General features: G+C 39.9%; 2 protein-coding genes across 3 annotated transcripts in view; one reads left to right on the forward strand and one right to left on the reverse strand.

Annotated features, from left to right (window-relative positions):
- The window catches only part of LOC308614362 (protein adenylyltransferase SelO-like), a 29,293-nt gene extending 12,262 nt beyond the window's left edge, over positions 1-17,031 (reverse strand). For both annotated transcript variants that reach the window (XM_081228713.1, XM_081228714.1), the window contains exons 1-12: positions 16,503-17,031; positions 13,041-13,159; positions 12,301-12,429; positions 10,908-10,972; positions 10,770-10,826; positions 10,578-10,676; positions 10,323-10,390; positions 7,487-7,574; positions 4,762-4,831; positions 3,931-4,003; positions 2,396-2,479; positions 1,474-1,603 (exon numbers count right to left, since the gene is read on the reverse strand). In XM_081228713.1, the coding sequence (XP_081084839.1) occupies positions 1,474-1,603; positions 2,396-2,479; positions 3,931-4,003; positions 4,762-4,831; positions 7,487-7,574; positions 10,323-10,390; positions 10,578-10,676; positions 10,770-10,826; positions 10,908-10,972; positions 12,301-12,429; positions 13,041-13,159; positions 16,503-16,809 (1,289 nt within the window). In that variant the 5' untranslated portion in view covers positions 16,810-17,031. The remainder of the gene's footprint in view (positions 1-1,473; positions 1,604-2,395; positions 2,480-3,930; positions 4,004-4,761; positions 4,832-7,486; positions 7,575-10,322; positions 10,391-10,577; positions 10,677-10,769; positions 10,827-10,907; positions 10,973-12,300; positions 12,430-13,040; positions 13,160-16,502) is intronic.
- Positions 17,032-17,096: 65 nt separating this feature from the next.
- Positions 17,097-26,984, forward strand: part of PDSS1 (decaprenyl diphosphate synthase subunit 1) — a 46,658-nt gene continuing 36,770 nt past the window's right edge. The window contains exons 1-4 of the mRNA XM_081228738.1: positions 17,097-17,311; positions 21,414-21,478; positions 23,064-23,184; positions 25,829-25,959. Coding sequence (XP_081084864.1) covers positions 17,168-17,311; positions 21,414-21,478; positions 23,064-23,184; positions 25,829-25,959 — 461 coding nt within the window. The 5' untranslated portion in view covers positions 17,097-17,167. The remainder of the gene's footprint in view (positions 17,312-21,413; positions 21,479-23,063; positions 23,185-25,828; positions 25,960-26,984) is intronic.

The following is a 26,984-nucleotide window of genomic DNA, read 5'->3' on the forward strand; positions in this document are numbered from 1 at the left end:
AAAATTTCAGAAAGTATAGCACCTATATACCCCATGTGAGTCAAATACTTAAGAAAGTAATCAAGGCAGAGACTTCAAGATGGAATTTAAAAAAATAATAAAAACAATGTTAGTAAGCAGTAAAATGACTGGAAATGCAGAGAGGGGAGTGGAGTGTTAAGAGCGAAGACTCAAAATAGAAGAGACGTACTTCAAGGGAAAACCTACTAACAGTCTGAAATTCAAAATATTAAACTATCTTAGCAAAATGCAGCAGTTGGGTAATTAGAGGTAAAACAAAAGCATTCTAAAGGTCTCATTGGGATGGAGGGAAAAACAACGGGCAAATAGGAGCTTAGTGAGGGAAAATATTTGGAAACTTGTTCTCATATAACAGTAGAGAAAGTGGCAGAAAAACAAGATAACTGTGAGGGGTGGGGGATGCAGTAGTTTCCAAATCAAAGTTGGGGGTTGGAGAGGAATGGATAAGCTCCTCAAATCATAAAAAGGTAAGGAGAATAGGGAGAAACTAACACATAAAATAAAACACAATGTAAGACAGAAGGAATAAAGTAAGTCAATTATTATAATAGATGTGAAAAGCCCACATATGTCTATTAAATCAGAAACCATCACACTGAGTTAAAACCTGGCTATGTTTTGTTTACTTTTATAAGAAACATACTTTAAAACAATGTGATAAAGATAAAAAAGTGAGATTCAAGGCAAATACAACAAAAGTAAGCATGAATATTAATATCAGATAAGTTGAAATTGAGAGCTAAAAGTATTAATCAGGATAAAGGGGGGTCACTGTATTAGGATAAAAGGCACATTTTCTGAAGGAAATATAAGAAAAAAATCAGTATGTACCAATAATGGCATATTATACAAATTCAAAACAATTAGAAAAGATTGCTTGCTAAAAATACAATTAAAGTGGGAGATTTTAATACACATCTCTTATGAATCAAACTTATCTAATAGATAAAAAATAAACAGAATTATAAAAGACTTGAATAATATACTCAATACACTCAATTTGATATATTAAAACGTTTGTGCACATTTTTTATATGATCATGAAATATGTACAAAAATTTATTTTGTTGGACCATAAAGAAACTGTAACACATTTTGACTAGATTTTACCAAACACGTTCTTTGATCATAAAAATATGGACAAAATAAGCCCAACTACTTAGAAATTCAGAAACACACTGATAATAACCCTTGGATCAAAGAAATAAACCATGATTTCACAGCACCTAAAAGGCAATAAATAGGAAAACACTTTATCCTGATAACTATGGAAAAAAGCCAAAATGGTACCCCCCCAAAAAACTATACACACATATATATAGTTTGAAAGCCTTTGTTATTAAGGATTAAATAGTATGGTTTTTAAAATGTTGTTTCTTGCTTTTCAAAAAATGATCATTATACAAATATATTTTCACACAGATTTAATTAGTAGATTTAGGATTTACTCACAGTTGCTTTTGCCCAGGATCCAGTAATGGGTTTAGAGCTTGTAACAACTTGTTTAAATTAAACATTCCAATATTAGCCTGATTTCCTATTTTATATCTTCTTTCATCATCAGATGTGTTTGGTACAAAATCTGTTTAGAGCAAAAATACTATTGCTTTACAGTGGGGACAATTATAATAGATAGTTAATTCATTTTTTAAAAAATTATTTATTTATTTGGCTGTGCCACGTGGCATACGGGATCTTAGTTCCCTGACCAGGGAGTAAACCCATGCCCCTTGCAGTGGAAGCACAGTTTTAACCACTGGACCGGCAGGGAAGTCCCTCTTTCTTCATTTTTAAGTTTATATTTAAACTTAATAAATTTATATATATTAGATAAAAATCTTTCTGACATTAAACGTTTAACTTCAAAGTAATGTAAATACTTAATACCCATGCACATGAAAATCTTTTAAAATATGGTTATTTGCCTAATAGAGGAATACATTCCTAACCTACAAGAATTTCCAGGTTATCACACGTGTACTTCAAACTCCAACTTGATAGCATGTCCCCCACAAAGTCTGCTCTGATCCTTTTACAGATTAGTAAAGCAGGAGGTTAAGTTACTCATCCAAGGGCACAGATTAAGGATCAGATGCCAGAACTCAGACCCATGTCTGTCTGACAACACATTCCCTTCCTCCCGTCGTGTCATCTTCTCTAATATGTCATTTTTTGAGGGCAGAGGCCACAAAGGACTCAATACTGTATCCCTGTGCCACCTGGAAGATTGAGAAGCACATAAAATGACTGTTTTATGAATGAACCCAATTCTTTCTACCACCCCACTACTGAGTTAGCTATAATGGTTTATCTAAAATAAACCAGTGATAATTTTCTTAGTGAAATAAGGAATATACATATAAATCATACACACCTGGATTATAGGCCTCCATAAAACCAAATGGACCATAGTCAATTGTAATGGATAACAAACTGAAGTTATCAGTATTACAAACACCTAAAACAACAACAACAAAAGATGCCCAAAACATGACAAAATAATAAAGCATTTTTAACTGTATAAAATTTATACAGAATAGGAAAGGTCATGAAAATGCATTTGTTTTAGAAATGAAACAAATTATCAATTGAAAGTTTAACTGGTGAAGTCAAATAGCTTAATATATATTAAAACTGTATTTTAAAATTAAATTTAGCCTTTCGTTGTATACTTCCTCCACAACCAAAGATGTCAAATACTACAGGAACAAAAGGCCCAAGAAATGAAAGCTCCTCTCATTTATCCTGAATTTCTAGCATTTATTTAAAAATATATGTTATTTGGAATGGAATTGAGACTACTAAAGAAACAACATTAATTAATTTTCAAAGGTTGTGAGAGGGGGAAAAGGTAAAAATATGGATATGTACCCCAGAACAGTCCTTAGCTGCAGACCACCAGCAGTGTGTGGGGAGGGAGTGTGACCTCCTAGGTGGGGGAGCGGGTCATGGATAGGGGCGGAGTGTGAGGCAGGAGAGAGGCAGGGAATGCATACACCAGCCCAATATAGGATAGCTGGACATGGTGGCAACAGTGTCCAGTGTAGCCAGTTTCAACCTTTTTTAGAGCAGGATGACCCTGCTTATCAAAATGTTCAGTGCATATATAGACTCGAATCCAGCCAGTCTACTTTCAGGAGTTTATCCTCAGAAACTCACCTTCGAGAATGTAAAGATATAACTTGCATGGTGGTCACTGCTGCACAGTTCATAACAGCAAAACCTCTGAAACACCCCCCCTGCTCACCACCCCACCCACCACAGTGAGACCCAGCGAGGATGTAATTAAAGCAGATTTCAAGAAGTTTTACAATGTGGGATCCCCCTTTGGCATTTATCTAGAGACCTTAGTACATATGTGACTTGCTTTTATTTTAAGACAGTTATTCTTAGTTCAGGCAGATATTCCTTCCAATGTAACCCCACACAGTGAATGGCTTCAGACACACACAAGCCAGCCCTACTGTTTTTGTAGGGGATATATGAATACCATCGAAAAAAAGTCTAGAAGTGAGATAAAATGGTTAATAATGATTCTCCTGGAGAACAGAACTCACATGCACTTCTGTATATTTTAAATTCTTTACCATAAGCATGTAGTGCTTTTATGGTTAATGGTTTTTTAAGAAGCTTTTAAAAGACCTAATATATACTCACAAGGTTAAAAAGCTTTACAGGTAACAACATCAACAGGTCGAGGATGCTTATTCTATTTTGCGTATCTGTTCCGTTCAAAATCATTTTAAACATGAGAAAATTGTTTCTCGCTAAAAATAAATTCCTATATTATAAATGTTATTCCTGCTCATTGGCAGGAATGTTTTGAAATACACAAAAAAGAAGTCTTCTGCTTCAACAAATTAATTCTACTTTCTCATCAGAAGCATGAAATGTCAGGAGATTACTTACCATGAGCAAAACCAACAGACATCCACAAGGCAATAAGCTGTGCCATCTCAGACACCACAGTAGAAAAAAAATCCTAAAATGGAATTTAGAAAATTTTCAGATTTTTAAGTAACATATGTTCTTTTAGGGTCTTCTGATTTCCAACATGAAAAGGTGTTCTCAGAGGTGGGCCAAAAGATGACTAAAGAGATGGAAAGTAGTACATGTAAGAAAACAATGGACGAACATAGAGTTATAGATCCAGAAATAATATATACAAGGCTCAGGCATAGTATTACAACCAGGTTTTCTTCATGTACAATAAGAAAAGGAAAAACATTAGAATTCAGCACAGGGAGTTAAATGTCAGCAAAATGCATTATTAAATTTTGAAATAAGTCACCAAGAAAAATAAAGGAATTTCCTTCTCTGTGGCTGTTAAAAGAAAGAAAAAGTTAATGAAGATCAAAAACTTTCCACAAGAACAGAAAATCACATTTGCCTATTATGTATGTATTTATTTTAGAACTACTACTATAGAAATACCTATATATCCAACATGTGAGAAAACAATGTATGTGACCAAGTTACAAATGCTGTTCAAAAAATAATGTATATAGTCAGGATGTAGTCACACCTGTTCTCTTTTTCTAGATACCTTTCAAACAGAACAACTTCCTTATCTATGTCTTGTTTACAAGGTGGTTCGTCGTCTCTTTCTTTAACAAAATGTTCAAAATGCTCTACATTTTCTTTTTTAACTTTAGATTTTTAAGTGCTAAGTTGTAACCACTAATGGTGGCCGGCCAATGATAGAAAACAGAGTATTGTCCTTTCTTTTAAAAAACTTACCAAATATCTGTTAGGTTCCTTGACATCTACTGAGGGGAAGTGTTCCTGTATGATGAAGTCTAATAACATCCTGGAGATAAAGGGGAGATAGTACCAGTGTTCCTCAGAATACAGTATTGAGTATCCAATCATCTTAATCCACTCCTGACATTCATGAATTCATTAGATGCATGCTTATAATTTTAAAAAGTAAAATAAGATTTTACTCCCAAAATAGCCATAGAGAAATATTTCCTCAATACCAATCACAACTGGAAATATGTTTCTAAGATCATATTAGATGCCATCTTATTATGTTACAAATTCAGATTAATTCAATAAACATCCATGGAGAACCTCCAAGCACTAGGAAAAAGAATGACAGACCCAAACCCAGACATTAAAGTGCACACAGTCTATTAGAACATCTGAAGAAATAATGACATTACCGTATAATACATGCAATAATAGAAATATATAAAAAGTATAAAGATAACAGAGCAGAGAATGATTATTTATGTGTGGAAGGTCATGTAAGGTTTCACAAATAAAATGTCAAATAAATTGGCCAAGGTTTGAAGTTAAAATATTTAAGTTGTATATGTATCCTATGTTTAATTCCCTGTTTTAACTGACTAATGAGTCGAGTAACTATTGATACTAGTGTTTATTGCATTGGATAAGAGAGAATCCTGAAAATAACTGGGGGTTATAGATATGACTTGGGAATTATTAAAGTCCAATAGGAGTGAGTTTGTTTAGAGTGGATTAGAGAATTGTTTCAGGCACTTGGGAAACAAAAAGGAATACATACATAGTCATGTTAGCCAGTCCAGTCATTTTAAGGATAAAGTGCTCACCAATATACAACAAATGTCATAGAGATAAGTGAAATATAACTGAACTATGACCACCAGATAGAACAATTTCAGTGACACAGTGAATCTGAGCAGAAGTGACCCAAAAAAACAAATGAGAAGTGAAAATGCCCAGTGAGAGAAGACCTCTTTGAAGGAACCATTCATCTGTCTTCCCTGAAGAAATCTCCAGTAAGATTTGTTCTTAAATGCTTTGTGCAATTTCAGTCTGTTGTTTGCTTTTGTCCTGTTGAAGGGACTGAGCTTCATGTCTGGGTCAACCCAGTATGAAACAGGCATCACACACATGTCAAAACCAGAGTCCAGGAAAGAAGACATATGAGACAGAGGACGCATCCTGGGAATCCCAGAACTTGGAAGGGAATTGCAGAATTGGGGAGTTTGAGTCACTTCCACCCAGGTGTCTGGGTAGCACAGAGGCCCTCAGTTCCAACTGGGTTGCACACTAGATAAAAGCATTCCTTGAGAAAAGGGTCTACTGGGTCTAAATCCTTCTTTTTCAGCCTCATAGAAACCCACACGATGTTAGGCACACAGCAAGTGTTGAAAATATCTATTAATTGAAAGTTTGGGTTTTACTTACAAGAAAACCAAAAATATTTTAACTTCACAGCACATAAATAAGCATTTCTTTCAATTGTCTTCTACCATTGAAAAAAATGGTTTTCTCAAGAATAAACAAGTGGGACCTAATGAAACTTCAAAGCTTTTGCACAGCAAAGGAAACCATAAACAAAACCAAAAGACAACCCTCAGAATGGGAGAAAATATTTGCAAATGAAGCAACTGACAAAGGATTAATCTCCAAAATTTATAAGCAGCTCATGCAGCTCAATAACAAAAAAACAAACAACCCAATCCAAAATTGGGCAGAAGACCTAAATAGACATTTCTCCAAAGAAGATATACAGATTGCCAACAGACACATGAAAGAATGCTCAACATCATTAATCATTAGAGAAATGCAAATCAAAACTACACTGAGATACCATCTCACACCAGTCAGAATGGCCATCATCAAAAAATCTAGAAACAATAAATGCTGGAGAGGGTGTGGAGAAAAGGGAACCCTCTTGCACTGCTTGTGGGAATGTGAGTTGGTACAGCCACTATGGAGAACAGTATGGAGGTTCCTTAAAAAACTACAAATAGAACTACCATATGACCCAGCAATCCCACTGCTGGGCATATACCCTGAGAAAACCATAATTCAAAAAGAGTCATGTACCAAAATGTTCATTGCAGCTCTATTTACAATAGCCAGGACATGGAAGCAACCTAAGTGTTCATCGACAGATGAATGGGTAAAGAAGATGTGGCACATATATACAATGGAATATTACTCAGCCATAAAAAGAAATGAAATTGAGCTATTTGTAATGAGGTGGGTAGACCTAGAGTCTGTCATACAGAGTGAAGTAAGTCAAAAAGAGAAAAACAAATACCGTATGCTAACACATATATATGGAATTTAAGAAAAAAAAACGTCATGAAGAACCTAGGGAGACAGGAATAAAGACACAGACCTACTAGAGAATGGACTTGAGGATATGGGGAGGGGGAAGGGTAAGCTGTGACAAAGTGAGAGAGTGGCATGGACATATATACACTACCAAACGTAAAATAGATAGCTAGTGGGAAGCAGCCGCATAGCACAGGGAGATCAGCTCGGTGCTTTGTGACCACCTAGAGGGGTGGGATAGGGAGGGTGGGAGGGAGGGAGACGCAAGAGGGAAGAGATATGGGAACATATGTATATGTATAGCTGATTCACTTTGTTATAAAGCAGAAACTAACACACCATTGTAAAGCAGTTATACTCCAATAAAGATGTAAAAAAAAAAAAAAGAAAAAAATGGTTTTCTAACCTTAGTAAATCCAATTCACCATAATGAGCCAAAATTTCTAACGATCCAATTCTAAACCATGATTTTGCAACACGCAGCACTACTGCACCTGAAAAAGAAACATTTATTTTAGCATAAACTATTTTAAACTACGCAAACACAGCATAATATGCTTTTCTTTAAAATGAAATTACTTTAATAAAAAAGAATACAGTGATTGGATTTATCAGAAAAACAATTAATTTACATCCTAGAAAGGGTCAAGGATTTTTCTGTCTTTCTTTAGGCCTGAATCAGTTAGAATGTGAGGAACCACAACACCTTCACAAATACTGAGGCCCCAACCTAGTGAGTGCTACTTGGTTAAACTGTTAAGCTCCCACTGTCTCCTCAGTTGTGACCTTTTCCCTGTACCTCACCTTGAAATATAGAATTAGTGGAATATTTCTATGGCACAGCCCCTGTACATGACTTCCATTTGTGTAACTAATTGGAAATTAACTTCAATTTTTAAAATTTGCCTATGTTCTAACTTAGGAATATGCTGAAGAAATACAGTGAATCTATGCTTTTTTTTTCTTTTTTTTTTTGCGGTACGCGGGCCTCTCCCTGTTGTGGCCTCTCCCGTTGCGGAGCACAGGCTCCGGACGCGCAGGCTCAGCGGCCATGGCTCACGGGCCCAGCCGCTCCGCGGCATGTGGGATCTTCCCGGACCAGGGCACGAACCCGTGTCCCCTGCATCAGCAGGCGAACTCTCAACCACTGCGCCACCAGGGAAGCCCGAATCTATGCATTTTGTGTTTGTGTTTGTAGCCTTCTATTTCCGCCTTCCGTTCTGATCGTAGACATTAGTAATATATTTAGTAAATGAATTCATGCTTTTTTCTTATAAGGAATGCTGTACTGACATGTGTTTCCTTGTCAAGGTGAGGTCTATCCCAGATGACAAAGCTGCTGCTCTGCTGGTGCTGTCCTTCAATGAAACACCATACTCACTTCTACATCTGGGCCTTTGTGCACTTCTCCCTGCCCCACCCCCTCTTCTCCCAGTACTGAAAACCTTGCTAACTTTCTAATCTTGTGCTCAAGGTCAATTCCCACTTCCTCCATAAAGCTAACCGGATTTCCCTTTTCCTAACCTCAGATTATTTATTATTCATTTGCTATGGAGTCTATAGTGTCTATTGCTATAGACACTATTGCTATAGTGTCTATGAAGACTGAGTTTCTTAAGACCAGGGACCACGGTATATACTTATTACTCCTGGACCCCCAGAGATGAGTCCAGTGGTATCACAGAAAAGGGTTAATTAGTATTTTCTGGGTTGACTAAGTTATCCATATAGTCAGGACTCATTCACGCTAGTAATCTGAATATTTATTTTCATGTGGGTTTTTTTTTAGCAATAAAAATACATTCACTTAGAAAAAAATATAAGAGCTCAATAGATGATTCTGAATGTTTACTTTATGAATAGCCATTGAATCACGGAATGTCAGTCCTGAAAGACATAGAAGGTGTCATCTCATCTAACCCCTCATTTTAGTTGGAGAAACCGGGGAAAAATGTGACTTGCCCAAAGTCACAAATCAATTCCCACAGAGCCGGTTAGAGGTTTCACATATTCTTTTTGCCTGTCCAGCTCTTTTCCTACAGTGTCTGCTGGGCAAATATTAGGGAAAAGCACAATCAAAATATCTGTATATGACTTAGATGTGGAAATTCTATGAATGGCCTAAAAAGGAGAAATACTTGAGATAATTTGAATCCGTTAAGTTTGGTTTCCAAACCATCTAATTCAAAATTCAGATTAACAGGGAATTCCCAGGTGGTCCAGTGGTTAGGACTCTGCCCTTTCACTGCTGAGGGCCTGGGTTCAATCCCGACCAGGTCCTGGTCGGGATTGAACCCACAAGCTGTGAGGCGTGGCCAAAAATAATTCAGATTAACAATATATACATCATAGACATAAAAGCAGTGTTGTGCCCATCATATCAACAGTCTGTGATCGGAATCTCATTTCCAATCACCATAAACAAAAAGACCTAAATAGCTGTTAAAGCCCCATGTGCAGTAATAGTATGCATTTTATCCAGATAATATTAAAGACGAGAGAGAGAGATGCCTTAAAGATAAATAACCTTTAATTCCTTCAAACATGAATACTCTAGGGGGATTATTATGAAAACCTTATCAAAACATATTTTTCCCAAAGTATGAAGAACATAAAATGTTCTCTTGGTGAATCACTATAAACATCAGTTAAAACACTGGCCCGTAACACAGTGATGTCCAAGGGGCCCAATAAAGCAAGTAGGGCCGTCAGGGGTTCTCAATAGCTCTGCATTTTAAGTAGTTAAATATGTTTATTATTGATTTTCAGGTCTCCTGCCTCTCCAGAGATTCAGTCAAGTTTCTCTCGCTCTTCCTTTTTCACAGCTCTGTGGCACTTTCTCATCCCCTTTCTAATTTATTTCTGACCTCCTAAAAGCTGAAGGAAAAGTTAACCGAACTTATTGGAAGTAAACATGAAGTAAGAGCATCAGGATCTGAGGTAAGGACTGAGGGGGTCTCCTGGGAAGGAAGTATATGAATGTTCATGCACTGGCTTTGTAATGTTTTGCTGGCTGTTCATAAACTTCCCAGGTTAACTTCCCAGAAGTTTGTTGTTAGAAAAGGATGGATTAGTGATGTAAGGGTGTGGGAAAGGATATTCTATTATAATATCCTAACACTGAAATTACATCATGAAGATCCACAGGTCATGTTTTACGAAGACTGCAAAGATGCCCAGTTTCTGTTGTTCCTGAAGAACTTAGTCTAATTTTATGTAAGTGTTCTAAGAACTGTTATTACCTCGTTCTTTCACAACGTTTCCATTGTAGAACTGATCTCTCCATACTGCATCATCACTTACAACCAGACTGAAAGGTAAGAGAATCAAACGAAGTTATAGTGTACTTTAACTGCTAGCAAGCTATCAAGAAGTAACTAAAACTATAAGGAACGATGAGAAATCATGCTATTGGTTTATCTGCTCACTTGACTGACACATTTCTGGAGATAACATGATGCGGTCCTGAAAGTTAGCTTCAAGGGAAGAGGAATTACCTTGCAGCTCTGCTAGTGGGAATTCTGAGATAGTACATAGCCTCGCTACACAAAAATTCTCTCATGGAGGAACGAAGCACAGCTCTGCCGTCGCCATTTCTGTGGGTAATGTGATAAAAAAGATTTCCAGTTATAATTAAGATAACATCAATTTTTACTTAGATGACTAAAAAAAAAAAAAAAAAGAAGTACCGGGAGTATGGGGTTTTTCCTGAGCCTTTTAATTGGAGCTCCCACTTTTCACCCTGCCTTAAAAAAAAAAACCTAAATATTAGCAGATTTGTGTTAATATTTAGCAGAAAAGCTATTATTCAAGAAAACATGTAGTACCTGTTCATGTAAGTTCCAATAAGATGGGCTCTTCCATCCCCGAGCTGATCTGCCCATATCCCAAACTAAAAGGGAAAATTATTCATGTTTATTAACCTTTAAAGCTTTTACTGTAAGTTATAATCAAAGTTACTTTGTCAAAATTGAAAATGGAATAGCGCATTTTTAAGATTATAACAATCAACAACCTGAATAAAGGTGAAAGTAAAATTCAATCCATAAGACATAACTGAAATTCATTTAAAAAACGTAAATTTAAGACATATAATTAATTTCTTCATCATCTTATAGCTGAGCTCAAGCTTGTTAGGTGTAGAATACTGAGAACTGATCTATTTAATTCCAGAATAGGAACTAGGAATGATTTATTAGTAGAAAATTTGCCTATACTATACGCATACAATATAAAATCAGGAGCGTACTGTACCTGAAAAAATTGCTTTTGAATGTACATGATTAACTGTTTCCAAACTTTTCTGTTAAAATTTGTTTGTGGTTGTTCAGCTCCCAGCTGTGCCACTTACTAGCTGTGGAAATTTGAGTTACTTAATCTCACTGAGACTGACCTTTCACTTCTGTAAAATGGGAAAACCCTTGCCAGATTGTTGTAAGAATGAATGTTAATATATGCAAAATGCCTCGCACTGTGTCCAACACACCCAAGTGCTCAAAAGATGGTAATTATTATTATTACCAACAATTACTTATGTATGACTGATTCACTTTTATGTATGACTGATTCACTTTGTTATAAAGCAGAAATAAAAACAAATAAACAAAAAAACAATTACTTGCTAAGTTAAACATCACTCTATTCTCTTAATCAATTAATCTTTAACTCACAAGAAAGTCACAGCAATTTCAACAATTGGTTCTGTGTTTCCTTTTTTTTAAATCAGATTCCACACATTGAACTTGCTTCAACATCTTGCTGTATTTCTAGAAGGTGCCTTCTTAATTGCTTCAGCATGTATAACATCCCCAATGAATCCTGACTTAATTTCTAGCAGTTCTAAAAATGTTCTACAGCTATCCTGGCAAAATTATATTCTATTTGCCCTTCTGAGGCTTTTATATTGACTCATTGTGCGGCCTGACTTTGCCTAAATCTCTTGCCAAAACTCCACTGAATGAGTTCTCTAGCGATAATCACAAAAATGTTATATTGTGCTGCCCCAGTTTTCTCAATTCCATTAGAGAAACTTACGCCCTAGCTTTATCACAAGAAATCACATCAGCTAATCTATATATGACATATTCTTTTAGAAACATCTTCCTGAAGTCTCAATACACTAAATATTAGAAATTAATGCAAAATAACTTCTTCAGTAGGATAGCATTTCTACCAGCTGTTTATATTTGCATAAGGAAGTGATATTGGTGATACTCTTACCTGGTGGCCCCCATATCTGTGAGCCAATGGAATGGATCCAAGTACTATCTTTTCGCCACTTACAAGCTGGATAAAATCATCTGTTTCTGAGACAGATACATCAAGGTCCAAAATATCTTCTAGCACTTGCTGAGGCAGGAAAAGAAAAATCTTCTTACAAACTTAATCCTTTAATAGTTTTTGAGAAAATAAACTTTATGGAAAAAAGAAAATTAAAAGAATAAACTTCTTCCAAAATTACATTAATATTTTCTCAGAAGAGATGTACCATACTTTCTAGGATTATTTATGCTACTTGGGAAAATTAGGTCTATTAGATAGTTCTAAAATTGTTATGGCTTTCTTATTATGCATGGTAAAATAATATTCTTCCTAGTACATATTCTTTAAAGGAACTAGAAAAAAGTAAATGTCCTATTGTTATCCCAAATTCATCTATATCATGAGAGAATAATTTAGAATTTGTTATTGGAGCCCCTTTCTAAGAATTTAACTCATTTACCCCTTTTTTCCACAAAAGTGTGTTTTCCTTGTAAGATAACTTTAAAATGAAACTGAGTACTAGGCTCCAGGAATAAGTATCAAAAAGTGACTTCTAAGAATGACATTCTCCAAGTTATAAATTTTAAACACCAAGATAATCATTTATCAATAGATTAACAATTTAACTCTGAAAAAAATATTACTAATTTAGACAAAAGTTATAGTGACTTAACTGTTATGAAAAAGTAAAGCCTAACCTTTGAAACTGCTACAAGATGTACTCTTGATTTGAAAGGAGTGGGGAAGGCAATTGAAAAAACACAGTTTTTCACTTTACGCACATAATTTTCTTTAACAGGATCAATTGGCAACACAGTTGATAAAAAAAAAAAGACAGCCCTTCTTAGTGTTCTCATTTGTTGCATATTCAGCATTAATAGTCCTTAGAAAGCCTACAGTTCTTTAAGAAACTCAACTTAAACTACTATTTTGTTCATACTTTGTTATTTAAAGACTTATTTTCAACCATATCTATTCAGTATTCATATATTACAGTATATTAAACTGTCCAAGAAGATGGGAGACGAAAAAAGTTTAAAACAAGACACATACCCTGTCTTCAAAGATTTTCACTTATGGGAGACCAATGGGATGTGCAATGTATTTATAAATAAGAATATAGGAATAAAATGAGGTGAGCTGTATTACAGTATCAGAATTACAGTACTGGCCAATCCAGTAGATCCAACCAAAAAAATATTTGGCACTTAATCACATTCTTTCTGCCCTTCAGAAAAATCATAATTAATTGAAGGAAACAGATACATACATAAATAACTCTAAACCAGGCAACAGATGTTTTACTAAATGTACAAAACTGCTTCCAATCCCATCAGAAACTTCAAAACATTTGATACATGCCTGTTCACAGGGCTAGAATTCTAAAAACTGCCTCTAAAGAGATAAACTATGTTTCATGAAGTCCATGCACTAAAGCCCATGTACTTTATTTAAAAAGCTGTAGAGGAAAAAAGAGAGCTTTGGGTATGCTTTAGATACTCAGAAAATGTTTACTTTTAAGTACAATTCTTAAAATCTTAATGTTTTCCTAATCCAAACAAATTAAAACAAAAAATAGAAGAGGATAGGTGTATTACTAAAACAAAGGACACAAAAACCTATGTTTCTGGATAGAGATATCATCAGGATGTCACTGTCACCAAATTATTTACTCAACATAATGGAAATCCAATCAAAATCCAATCAAATTATTTACTAAACATAATGGAAATCCAGTCAAAAATCGTAGTAGGATGTTTTTTTGAAGAAAGAAAGTGTAAATCTGAGAAAATACTTTTTTAAATAACAGAAATGGGAGCTTCCTTATCATTTTAAAAACTGTAAAAATAACTAAAAATATTGCTATCCCCCAAATAGATGCAAAAATCAATGGGACTCCATAAAAAGCACAGAAACAGTCCAAAGTAATGTAAGAATTCCCTATATAATGAAAACAATATTTTGAATCAGTGGAGAAAGGTAGCATCAGGTCAATTTGTTCAATTGTTTGGAATAACTCCTATTTATTCCACACAAGCCTAGGTGAACTAAATGTCAGTTATAATAGAAACAAGAGAATTCTTGTATCTTCTCCATATGAGTAAAAAACAGGCAAATGTGGGTCAGATTTAGCTCTTCACACTTTCCCCTAAGTACATGGTGAATAAGGCAGCATCATGGGGGAACAAACGGGCAGTCAACCAAAAAACAGATTTTAGTATCCATCAAGAAAACCTGACTATGATTAGGGGTAGATGGTCCAATAGTGTATTTTCTTCTCTTTTAGGAGAGCCTCTGTGTGGAAATAGACTAAATTATATAATTAATGCATTATCTTTTATGATGCTCTAAAATTTTAGTAGAGCATGGGCAGTATATAATGTTTCACTAATACGTAGTTTTTTGTACTGATTGACTCACATTTTGGCAAAGTAGCTGAACAGCTAACACCTGTGATCACTGGCCATGGAACAAAAAAGACTAATTGCTTCAGAGGTACCCAGTCCTCACCCTTGTTACATTTAGTGAACTAATCAGTCATAGACTAAGACCCCAGAGAAAATTCCAAATGCATGTTAACCCGTTATCTTAACATTTCAGAGAAATCGGTAATAGAAATAAGGGTATTATTTCAAGTCTTCAGAATTCAGTTTGGTCTAAGAATATGAAATGCACAAAAATTGCTAACCTTTCGGTGCAACTCTTCTCTCAATCAATGTTCTTACCAGAGTTACATTGATAATTCATTTATCAGTTATCTAATAACATCAGGATGAGATGTTTCTATGCAGTACTATGAAACAATATATGGTTATATTTTGTATATAATCTCTCGGCTGTAAAACCTAGTCCTACCTAATGTTTTGAACAGTATCATCATTATGGAAATGTCTTCGAGTGTAGCCAATTCTCCAATATCAAAATAACTTTGAAAATGTTTCAACTGTACACTTATTCCATTTTTATCAGTGTTACTAGTTGTTTCATTTGTATAAGTGCAGTCAAAAAGGCCCAAGCCATTTCTAGACTGTGCACAAGAGGAGTCTGTTCTTTGGCAATTACTTGCACAGCTTAGACAATGTTTTAACTTTCTAGACTCATGCTTGGCCTAGTTGGGTCAAAGGAACTACTTTGTATTCTGCATGTCCTGTTGGTGGGTTATTTGTTCATGGGAAGTTTAGCTACACTATAATGGTGGAGGCCTTCACAAATTTCATCTGCCTTCCCTACGTAGCTTTGCCAAATTACATCTTTTTAAGAGCCAGGTTATTGTTTTAATCTGGGTAAACAGTTTCTAAATGAAAATGGCATAACAGAATTGTGTAGTGCTCTCTCTATCAACTATGTGAGCTTGGGCAAGACACTGAATTCCTATATATGTTTCTCTACCTATAAAAAAAGGGCAAATGAAAATATTCTAAGTCACAGGATTGTTGCAAGTACAAGTGTTTACTGCAACACTCTATTTTGGCCAACTCCACCTGTGGATAGTTAGTACATAAACCTAGATCAAGTTAAGCCACAGGTGCATATTAACAACCTTAATTTGTAAAGCACCTGACATCTTTTATATAATATTCTTCAAAATTGGGGGAAAAAAACCTCAACAAAACTGACATTTTTTAAAACTTCTTTATTATATGCTTTTATTCAGTTAAAAAAATTTGAAGATAAATGAAAAATGTGCTCAGCTATACGGGTACTTGCATTCTTTAATGCAAAATGCATGAGTCAGAAGAACAAGAAAAAATATCAGAGAATCACAGTTGCCTGTTTGCTGGTCTGTTTTCTCCTAAGAGTGACTTTTTTGAGGACAGAGTTAAGTTTCTTCTATTTCTGTATCCTCAATGCTTACACTTTCTCTGATAGGCTTTGTGCGTTTGTACGCATGTACTGAATGATTAATTATATCACGACTTCTCTTAGAAAGACACCCTCTCATTACCATGAGAAGAGTAGATCTGGCCACAGAATTAAGGAAAGGTCTTTCTAACCCTTATCGGGCATTAATCCTGTCCATTCTCCAGTATTCCCTGGGCTGCTTACGAGTAGGTTCAACATTACCAAATATTAAACAACTTCGCACAGCTCAGTACACCCACGAGCGGGACTCACATATCCAGATGTGAGCAAGATTGCCAAACCAGGCCACAATATACCTATAAGGTTTTCAGAGGAGAGCGTCCAGAAGTCGAGAGACGAGGCTAATCTAACTTCTCTTTCACAATAGCCCTGCTCGGGGTGTGACTTGTTACTGTAAAGATGCAAAAGGCTGGCACTTCCTTCAAGGCCAGGTCGCCATAAGGAGCAGACGACGGCGTGGCAGGTAACACCCAAGAGAAGCAGCCGCGGAAACTGGAGCCTCCGGATTAGGCAGCAAAACGGGAACCCGATGCTTCGCGTCCTACTTCTGCCTAAATACGCAGAAGGAAAGTTCTTGATTGTTCGTCGGACGCCCTGTGCCATTTCTAGATGACAGTCGGTCTAACACGGGTGCATTTTTGCGGAGACTGCTGGAGGCACCGGCTGGGCGGGGTCGGGGGAAGCCGCTCCCCAGGAGGAAGATCAAGGTGGTTTCTCCCGAGCCAGCGGCGGGTGGGCGGGTGGGGCTACGAGGGCGTCCAGCCGCCCCACGGTCGCTCAGCCCCCTGCGGCCACGCTTCCTCCTCCCAGGCGGGAAGCACCCTCGGGACGAGCGAGAAGGGGCGGGGCTGGGGAGGCAGACGCTCTTCCGCTGCCGGACTTCCGGCTCCGGGTCGCGGCAGGAGGGGCCGCTGGGCCAGAGGCGGAGCTGCAGCTCTGCCGCGACTTTCAGACGCGGACCATGGCTTCGTGCTGGTGGCGGTGGCGGCACGGCTGTTCCTGGAGGCCAGCGGCGCGGAGCCCCGGGCCCGGCTCCCCCGGCCGCGCGGGGCTGTCCGGGCTGCGCGCCGCCGCCGCCGCCGCCGCCGCCGCCGCCCGCGCACAGGTGAGGCCGGGAAGCGCGCGCCGTGGCCGGGCTCAGAGGTCACCGGGCCAATGACAGCGGCGCCGCAGAATGAATGAGGGCGAGCTGCATGAGCGGCGGGCGGGGGCCGCGGGGCTGCGCTGGGACGCGACCCAGGGCTGGCGGGGCACCGAGGACGGGACAGAGCCGAGGGGTGGGCGCCCCGCGCTGGGCTGCAGAGCTGTGTCCTGGGGACAGGGGAGCGTCTCGGGTGTGGGGAAGGGGCGGTGAGGAGCCAGGTCCCGGGGAAACGCAGGTGTGGCCCAGTGGTCTTCTGGGGTATGCGTAAAGCGTGGAGAGCGTCTGCAGGTGTTTCCTCTCGAGTTACAGCCAGGGCTTCGGGGGCAACAGAACTTAATTGGGATTCTAGAGCAAAAGGTGCTCTGAGCTCTCAGAGATACGGAGGGTCCGGGTAGCCTCGGAATAGGCGGAAAAGTCTCGTGGAGAACGCAGGGCTGATGCTTAGAGTGGACCGGAGTTCAGTCCTGTGGTAGTTGCTTCGGAGGGAGGGCACACCAGGACAGGCTGGAAGGAGAAGAGGCCTGAGTATGTCCCAAGTGGAGAAACCTTGATTTTTAAATCGACCTATGACTTCTTGAAGCAGAGTCAGAATCTGAGCACTAACCATGACTCCCTGACGCTGTCCACTGCTGCCTTTGGACTCCATCTCATTTTTCTCCCTTTCCGGTCAGTTTAGCTCCTGTGTATTGACAAGTTTCTGTGGCTCTGTGAGTCCTTTGCCTCGCTTTGTAGTGATTAATTCTTAGCGTACCACAGGCTAGGCTCGTACTGGTAAGCATAACCACGCAAGGTCTGTGGACTCACTGTCCTTTTCGAGACTTCTCCGGTCGCATAGTAATTGTATGTGTTCTCCTCTCATCCTCAAGGCTCTTTTTTTTTTTTAAGTTTATTTGAATTTAGGACTATTCCCGTTTCAGTCAGATTTGGTGCACTTCCGTATCCATCAAAGACCATTTCCCAATATGAAATATGTAGTTATTTCTAAATGTCTACTTTGGGATACATATGCATACATAATCACAGCTTATCCAAAATAGACATTTGGAGAGAGAATGGCAGCTGGGCCAGTCTATGTATTAGACAGTAAAGAGAGAATATGGGAAAAAGAGAGTCTGCTGGGATCCATTTCAGTACTGTCCTAGCCAGCCTACAAATATTTCCAGTACCGCAGATGAGGATGTTATTTGGAGAGATGGATGCACCCACCACTGATGCCACTGATACTTCTTTTCTTTGATGCTCCTTATTTATTTATTTTTTTAAATTCCATGCCCATTAAACAATTATCTTAGCCACAGAAAGGGTGCTTTCCTGGAGAAAGTATGCTGGATGTCTTCCATTTCTGCCTTAATGACCACAAGGAGGAGCCTTGCTGGTAATGCCAGTACCGTGTATTTCTGATTCGTGTCAGTGGTATTTTTCACTGTAAATACGTGAGCCTTCTGGTGTCTGCCTCAGGAGGGTGTGTTGTGGCTAGTTCATGTCTGTTAGGGCCTGATAGTCCTTGGGGACAAAGAGCAACAACAATAAAGCCACGCCCGTTTCTCCCAGCACAGCTCCACTTTTCCTGATGTTTGTATGTTCTCTCAGCTTCTTCATTGGTAGTATTCAAACGTCTTGGAATAGGACAGAAACCAGTGTGTATCTGATTGTGCCAAATCACTTGTCAGTATGTCTTGATTCTTACTCAGCATTTTCTCTTTTTTAAAAAAAGTAACTTCATGAGAGGCAAGGTTGGCTTTCAGGGAGAATATGTGATGGAAAGACACAGAATCGGAATTGGGAGATGGTTGTTGCCTGTGCTAGTAGTGGCACACTAAGTGGCTCCGGTTACACCACTCCCTTTGAATACTTTCCTGTTCTCCTGAGCACCTCTAACCTCACTTTGGGAAACATTGCCCGAAGGTACTCCTTTTTTTTCTTTGCGGTACGCGGGCCTCTCACTGTTGTGGCCTCTCACTGTTGTGGCCTCTCCTGTTGCGGTCCGGACGCGCAGGCTCAGCAGCCATGAATCACAGGCCTAGCCGCTCCGCGGCATGTGGGTTCTTCCCGGACCGGGGCACGAACCCGTGTCCCCTGCATCGGCTCCCAACCACTGCGCCACCAGGGAAGCCCGCCCGAAGGTACTCTTAAAGCAGAAGAAAGCTTGGTTGAGTACATATCATATTAAATGTACACAGCTAAGAGCTTTACATATGATCTCTAAATTAATCTTAGCATCTCTGTGAGTAGATATTACCAGAAAGCTGTCTCAAGGTAACTACCGGGAAATGTTGGGATCTGAGCCAAGATCCACCTTCCAGGCTTTCAACAAGCTATGCTGTTGCACTGCCCAGTGGTTAAGAGTGCTCTGTATTAGCTGTGTAATTTTAACTCTTCACCCCAAGTTAGAGGTTAGGTCTCAGATCGAATAAGCATTATAATAAATCCTAAATTCGTGTAAATCATTTACACATGAAGGCTGACAAAAGTAGGTTAAGTGTCGTGTAATGGTAAAATGAAAGGATTATCACTTTTTTTCCTTAGGACATTGTAATGCCTGGGGTGTCATAAATGTCCTTACTGGTTTAATGAATATATAATGCTATGGTGAAAATAGAACTCAGGATCGCCTTCTTTGTCCACTTCCTGCCTGGCAAAGTCAACCTTTATTGTCATTTTAATATGTCTAAAGCAGGGTGTGTTCACTAAAGAAAATACAGAAAATATGAATTTTAAAAGAATAAAGCAAAAAACTCGCACGATCCTATTTATTCCAAAATAACTTTTTTTTTTTTTTTTTTTGCGGTACGCGGGCCTCTCACCGCTGTGGCCTCTCCCGTTGCGGAGCACAGGCTCCGGACGCGCAGGCTCAGCGGCCATGGCTCACGGGCCCAGCCGCTCCGCGTCACGTGGGATCTTCCCGGACCGGGGCACGAACCCGTGTACCCCGCATCGGCAGGCGGACTCTCAACCACTGCGCCACCAGGGAAGCCCAAAATAACTCTTTTTAATAGTCTGGTTTATATGCTTCTAAACCCTGTTTTCTGTGGATTTTATTTGTGTGGGTGTACACATTTTTAGTGGAATCACATAATGCACACAGTGCTGTAGGTGCTTTTTTCTTTTGATATATTGTAAACATACCTGTATTACCAGTTTTTCAGACCTTTCTGAATTTCAAGTTCCCCGGCTGTATAAAAACAAGTAGTTGTGAGAGTCAAATAGTATGAAAGCACATTGTAAGGCTTTATTACCTTAGTTTTCTTTTTCTACTGCTAAATCCATCATTTGTCAAGATATTTTCTTCAAGTATTCTGTAAGAGCCCCTCACACATCAGATTAGTAAATTAGTAATTTTTGAAATGCCTGTGTCCCTGAATTCTTCAAGTTAGCTGCTGTATCTATGGGTCCCCACTCCTGTGCACAGTAATTCTTGGAACTATTTGTCGGCACCACCTCTGAATCCTTTAGAAGTCGTTTCTTGTTGTTCTTGTTCTCTCATTAATATTATCTAAATGTGCTGCTGAGCTTGCTTGTTTGTTGACATTACTTTTCAAGAAGTACCATTTCCAAGTATATTCAGGAACAGTGGCTTGAAATAGGCAGTGTTTGTGTAACTGTAAATTTCTTCCTTAACATTGAAATCCTTTCTTTTTCACTGTCTGGGGAGATGCTTTTGGGATATTGGTTATTCTTTGTTTTAAACCAAGTTAAGACTTTAAAAGCGTGTAAACCACACTAATCCTTACTATTCTCTGCCCACTCTTAGCTAAATGGAAGGGAATTTCAGATCTAGAAAGATAGATGTGAATATGGAGCAGTCTTTGGGGGAAGGGATAGATTATAGATGTTTTTTATTTTCTGCTTTTTTCATATTTATATTTTCTTTAATGACGAAAATTGCTTCTGTAATAAGGAAAGAAAACTTTTTGTTATTTTTTCTAAAGTCTGCAGTCTAAATGGACAACTAAAAGCTAAAGGTTACTTTTATTATAAATTATGGGAGTTTTAATTTATCTAGTGTTATAAACAAGTTTTTCACAAATATTCTTACAAGTTTCTTAATACTTTTATTTTATAGATGTCCTATTTTAATCTTGTGAAGAGTTTAACATCTGCCTTTCCAAATATGTATAGTATGTCACGGTAAGTTTATAATCCGTATTGCAACTAAAATTATTAGCCATACTGCCAGTAGATTTCTATTTTAAATTGTGGTAGGCTAGTCCAACAAATTGGATATGCTGTTTAAGTGCCACAGTATCTGCTCTATGTGATCTCTGCCTTTTGAAAAAATGGCAATACAGTTGTCCCTTGGTATGGTGGAGGGGAATTGGTTCTAGCCACCCCCCCACCTCAGATACCAAAATTGGGGATGCTCAAGTCCTATAATATTTGCATACAACCTACACACATCATCCCATATACTTTATTTTTATTTTTTTTTTAAGGAACATTTATTTATTTATGGCTGCGTTGGGTCTTTGTTGCTGCGTGCGGGCTTTCTCTAGTTGCAGCGATCAGGGGGGCTACTCTTCGTTGTGGTGCGTGTGCTTCTCATTGCGGTGGTGTCTCGTTGCGGAGCATGGGCTCTAGGCATGCGGGCTTCAGTAGTTGTGGCACGTGGGCTCAGTGGTTGTGGCTCACGGGCTCTAGAGGGCAGGCTCAGTAGTTGTGGCGCATGGGCTTAGTTGCTCCGCAGCATGTGAGATCTTCCTGGACCAGGGATCAAACCTGTGTCCCCTGCATTGGCAGGCGGATTCTTAACCACTGCACCACCAGGGAAGTCCCCATCCCATATACTTTAAATTTATTTATTTATTTGTTTGTTTGTTTTTATTTTTGGCTGCGTTGGGTTTTTGTTGCCGTGTGCTGGCTTTCTGTAGCTGAGGGGAGAGGGGGCTACTCCTCGTTGCAGTGCACGGGCTTCTTATTGTGGTGACTTCTCTTGTTGCGGAGCACAAGCTCTAGGCACAAGGGCTTCAGTAGTTGTGGCACATGGGCTCAGTAGTTGTGGCCCACAGGCTCTAGAGCACAGGCTTGCAGGCTTAGTTGCTCCGCGGCATGTGGGATCTTCCTGGACCAGGGCTCAAACCTGTGTCCCCTGCATTGGCAGGCAGATTGTTAACCACTGCGCCACCAGGGAAGCCCCTCATCCCATATACTTTAAATCATCTCTAGGTGAGTTATAATACCTAATACAACGTAAATGCTGTGCAAATTGTTGTAAATAAAATGTAAATGCTGTGTAAATAGTTACCAAGCATGGCAAATTCAAATTTTGTTTTTTGAAACTTTCTGGAATTTTATGAGTTTATATATTTATATATATAAATATATTTTTCTATATATATAAATTTTTTTTTTCAATTCGAGGTTGGTTGAATCCGCGGATGTGGAACCCATAGGTATGGAGGCCCAACTGTATAAAATTTAAACTCAGAACACAATGAACATGGTTTATATTTCTTTGATTTTGTGGGTTTCCAGGGTCCTGGTTATAAAAATTGATGTATTGTTGAGCAAGATCAGAATTCTGTTATGTTTTTCTAAATTATAATGACCTTTTTGTATTCATGCTTAATTTCCAGCAAGTATCTGGGCTTAAATTTTCCATCATCATACTCTGCTGTATATATATGCATAGGTCTGTATAATTCTTACTTAAAAGTGAAGTTATCTCAGTAAAGTAACACTCAGTCTTCCACTGTGTGCATTTCTGCCTCTCCAGGTTCCATCACATGACACCAGCAATGTGCTGCTGTAGTAAAACACGGAGCGGTGAGAAATACACTGATCCTTTTAACCTTGGCTGGAGAGACTTGAAAGGTCTGTACGAGGACATTAGGAAGGTAAGATATTTTTGACGATGCTGTAAAGTAATGTTGATTTCTTAGAATTATGAGCAAACAGTGCAGGTTTTCACATGTGTGCCGTGCTGTTGCAGAATTGATTCCCAAATGTCATGTTTCAAATGTTTCTTGAGCAACAAGTGTGGGGCATCATGGAGGATGCAATGCAAGTTACTATCCAGAGGGGGGTGATGGCAGAATTGGGAAACTGAAAGAAAAAAGGTACAGGCAGCACGTACATGTCCAAGGAGTCATCTAACCTTTCCTTGCCAAATCCATCACGTGCTCCAGGCCTGGTGAGGCTATGAAGCCACCAGTGACTCCTGCTACTGTCTTCCTGTCCAGTTCTGAATATCAGCGCCAGGCTGACCCAACTAGGGCTTTCTTCGCGAAGCATTCTTTTCCCAGGATTTTCAGTGGCCCCCAGCCTCACGTGGATTCTCAGATGCTGCCCAGAAATGTTCACGTGCCCCTGGTCAGCTTCCTTCCCGTTTCAAGGTTCTGCACTTTCCCCCTGCAGCCCCCACCCGACTCTCCTGTTTTCACCACTTCCTGTCCAGTGGACCAAGCAGAGGCCGTGAAGGAGGAACTCCCTGCACGCCTGCTCCGGGCCGTTTGCAGCCCACACTGCTGCGTGCCGGCCTCCTCCCCTCCTACCTCAGTGAAGTCAGGGTTCCCTCCTTTCCAGCTTCATCCCTGGACCTCTGGTTAAGTCCCATCCCCTTTGCCTCCTCGGGGCCCTAGGAGCTCCTCCTGCGATTCCCTGCCCTCCTGTCTTTATCTGCAGACTCGCCCTCCTCATTCTCTTTCAGATCCACGTTGGGTGCTCCAGCTTCCTCCTGTTTGTCTTGTAAAGGACCGTCCCTTGACCCCGTGTCCTCCTACCCCTTACCTTCCAGTATTCTTGGCCTCTCTCTCTCTCTCATTCCTTCACCACTGCTCCGCCATCGCACTGTGCCTTCCTTTCCAGCCTCTCCTCTAAAACTGCCTTTGCTTCCTTCCACCAAATCCAGTGGGCACTGCTGGTTTGTGTCTTCCCGGACTCCTTGAACACGGGACACTGTTCACCACAGCCCCCTCTATGAAACCCACCTCTTGGCTTCTGCACTCTGCTCGTTCTCCTGACTCTTAGGCCATCCTTCAGTCAGCTTCCTGGGTTCCCCTCTGGCCCCTCCACCCCACCCCTGTGAATGGTGCCGTTCCCTGGGGCTCTGTCGGCTCCTGTGCTCTCTCTGTCTTCAGTTTACCCATTCCCATGCTTATGACTCCCACATGATATCTCCAGTCCAGATGGAGTTTTCTCTCCTAAACTTTGTTTGCTCACTGGGCAGCTCCCTGGAATGTCCATGACTGTCTCGCACTTGGCAGATCTGAAGCTCTACCTTTTCCTACAGATTGTTTTTTCTCTTGTTTTTCCTACTGATTGGAGGTTACCCCCCAGGAACCCGGGGAGGATCCTCGAGGCAGCCCTCCTCTTCCCCTCCACGCCCTCCTCGTCTCATCTGTGTCTTGCCTTCAGTCCCCAGCCTTGCTTTCCTCCTCCCACCCTCAGCCTGAGCCAGAGACGCCCCCATTGTGCTCCCAGAGCAGCTGCACTTACCTCCACGACAGCAGTCCCCCCGCAATATTGTTTTCCTTCCCCCATCTAGACTCTGAGCTGCCTGTAGGCAAGGGGCTGTCCTATTTATCTTTGAAACCTCTGCGTTTATTATCGTCCTTGGCACTGAGTCAGTAACTGAGGGAGTGAGTGGCTGGCCTGCTGGACTGTGTTCACTTGAGCCCTGCTGAAGGTCCTTTGGGTCCATTTGTAGCTCCCATTGCTCTCAGGGCATAAGCTCTGGTTCTCTCCAGCAAGTCCCTGAGGGACAGATACAGTAAACACACATGCCCATCACCAGGAAGGCTCTCTCCCCTCTTCAGAAATCAAAATCCTACTTATCCTCTAATCCCCAGTCAAAGCTTATCTCCTCCATGAAATGTTCAGTTTTTCTCTTCCACGCTGATCTCTCCATTCTTTGAACTTTAATGCACTTAATGTATGGCATTCTTCAAGTTACCACCATATTATTCACTGAATATTTCACATTTAAAAAAATTTTGCTTTCCCAACTCAATTGGAAGCTCCTTGCCATCAGGTAAACCATGTCTTACACTTACCCTATGAACCTTTGGCTTGTGTGGCTAAGTAACGGCCGAGCCAGACTGACCCCTGCTCTTCTCTCTGGCCACGTCTCATCTTCCAGCCCCTGATACCCACTGACCTCCTGCTTCATTGGCTCCTGCACTCCCCATCTTTGTCCTCTCCCCTCCATCTTCCAAGCTGCAACCAGCCCTGTTTCTTTCTCTCTCCAGCTGTCACTGGCCATCTGGTGCTTTCCTCCCCGCACCTGCTATCTCTTGGAGTCGTGGGGGGGCAGCAGTGCCCACCCCAGCACTGAGGCCCCTGGGGGCGAGCCAGGCATTGCTTGTGGCCCAGCCACACACAGCCAGCTTTATGGCCATGCAATGTTGGAACAGTTTCCTACTGAGTGTTGAATTTCTCAGTTAAAATGAATACACTAAAATCAAATCAAGGTTTTGTGAAAGAAATCCCACTGACTATGCAGTTATGATGCTGTATTGACACAGAAAAACTTTGTTTCAGGAACTGTTCATATCTACAACAGAACTTAAGGAAATGTGTGAATACTACTTTGATGGAAAAGGAAAAGCCTTTCGACCAATTATTGTGGTGCTAATGGCCCGAGCCTGTAATATTCATCATAATAACTCTCGGTGAGTTATTTACTTTCTTCCCTTTATTGGTTTTATATTTGGCAAACCTTCCTTCCCAAGGTTACTGTTTAGTCTCCTGTTTAAGAAGTAGCATGTATCTGAGAATTCACTTTGTGGTAATTAGTTTCTAGCTTTGTGTTCCCAAGGTCACCCTGGAGTCTAGTCTGGGCATCTTCCTTTTCCATGCTTTTTAGTATCCGTGGAAGAACAACTTCAGCTGCAAATAAACATTTTGGAAAGAATTTTCAAAGCCACATTGAGTTTTCTCATTCAGAAGTAAAGAATACCAGGATGTATGCATACTTGTAATCATTGTACACACGGGGCCATTAGTCCAAAGGTTGATGGTTATAAAGTCATGAGTTAAGCCTGGATTCTGGGCACCACACCCGCTGCAGGGCCTGACTTCCTGTGGCCTTGGAAATGTGCCAAAGAAAAATCTTCTTAAAAGAAGGCATTTTGACTATCGGTCTTCACCTTTTATGTTTCAAATATGTGTAAATTTTTCAAATATTAAAACAACTGCAATGTTTTAATATTAAAGGAAAACGCCAAAGGACCCATTGCCATTATTTTTTAGGCTCTTTGCCATGTTACTGGAGTGTCTGCATAGTTTTTTTTGTTACATCATGTAATCTCTTGATGTAACCTCCAGTAGACCGTAATGTACTCATACATTTCCCTAGTGTTGAACATTTGCATTCCATTCCCTTTTCTCTGTAGATAACACGTTAAGGCATGCCTAAGGTTTGCCAGCACGGAATTTAAGGATGCTGTCAGAACGAGTGTCAGATGTTGCTTCTTAGCACATGCTTGCCTCTGCCCGCAGCCGTTTGCGCCCCGCTGCTGTGCCCCTCCAGCTCCAGGATATGATTCCGTGCTCATGGGTGCCTCCCACTTACCCTGAGACTTTCCAAGTGCTCACAGTGTAGTTTGAACAGGCCGTGAAATCTCTGGCAGTGACCGTTTTCCCATCATCAGGACCACACTTTCACTCCACCGGAAGGCAGGGCGGCAGGAATGCT

Source organism: Mesoplodon bidens (genome assembly GCF_964165515.1).
Source record: "Mesoplodon bidens genome assembly, chromosome: 3".
NCBI classification, from domain to species: Eukaryota; Metazoa; Chordata; class Mammalia; order Artiodactyla; family Ziphiidae; genus Mesoplodon; species Mesoplodon bidens.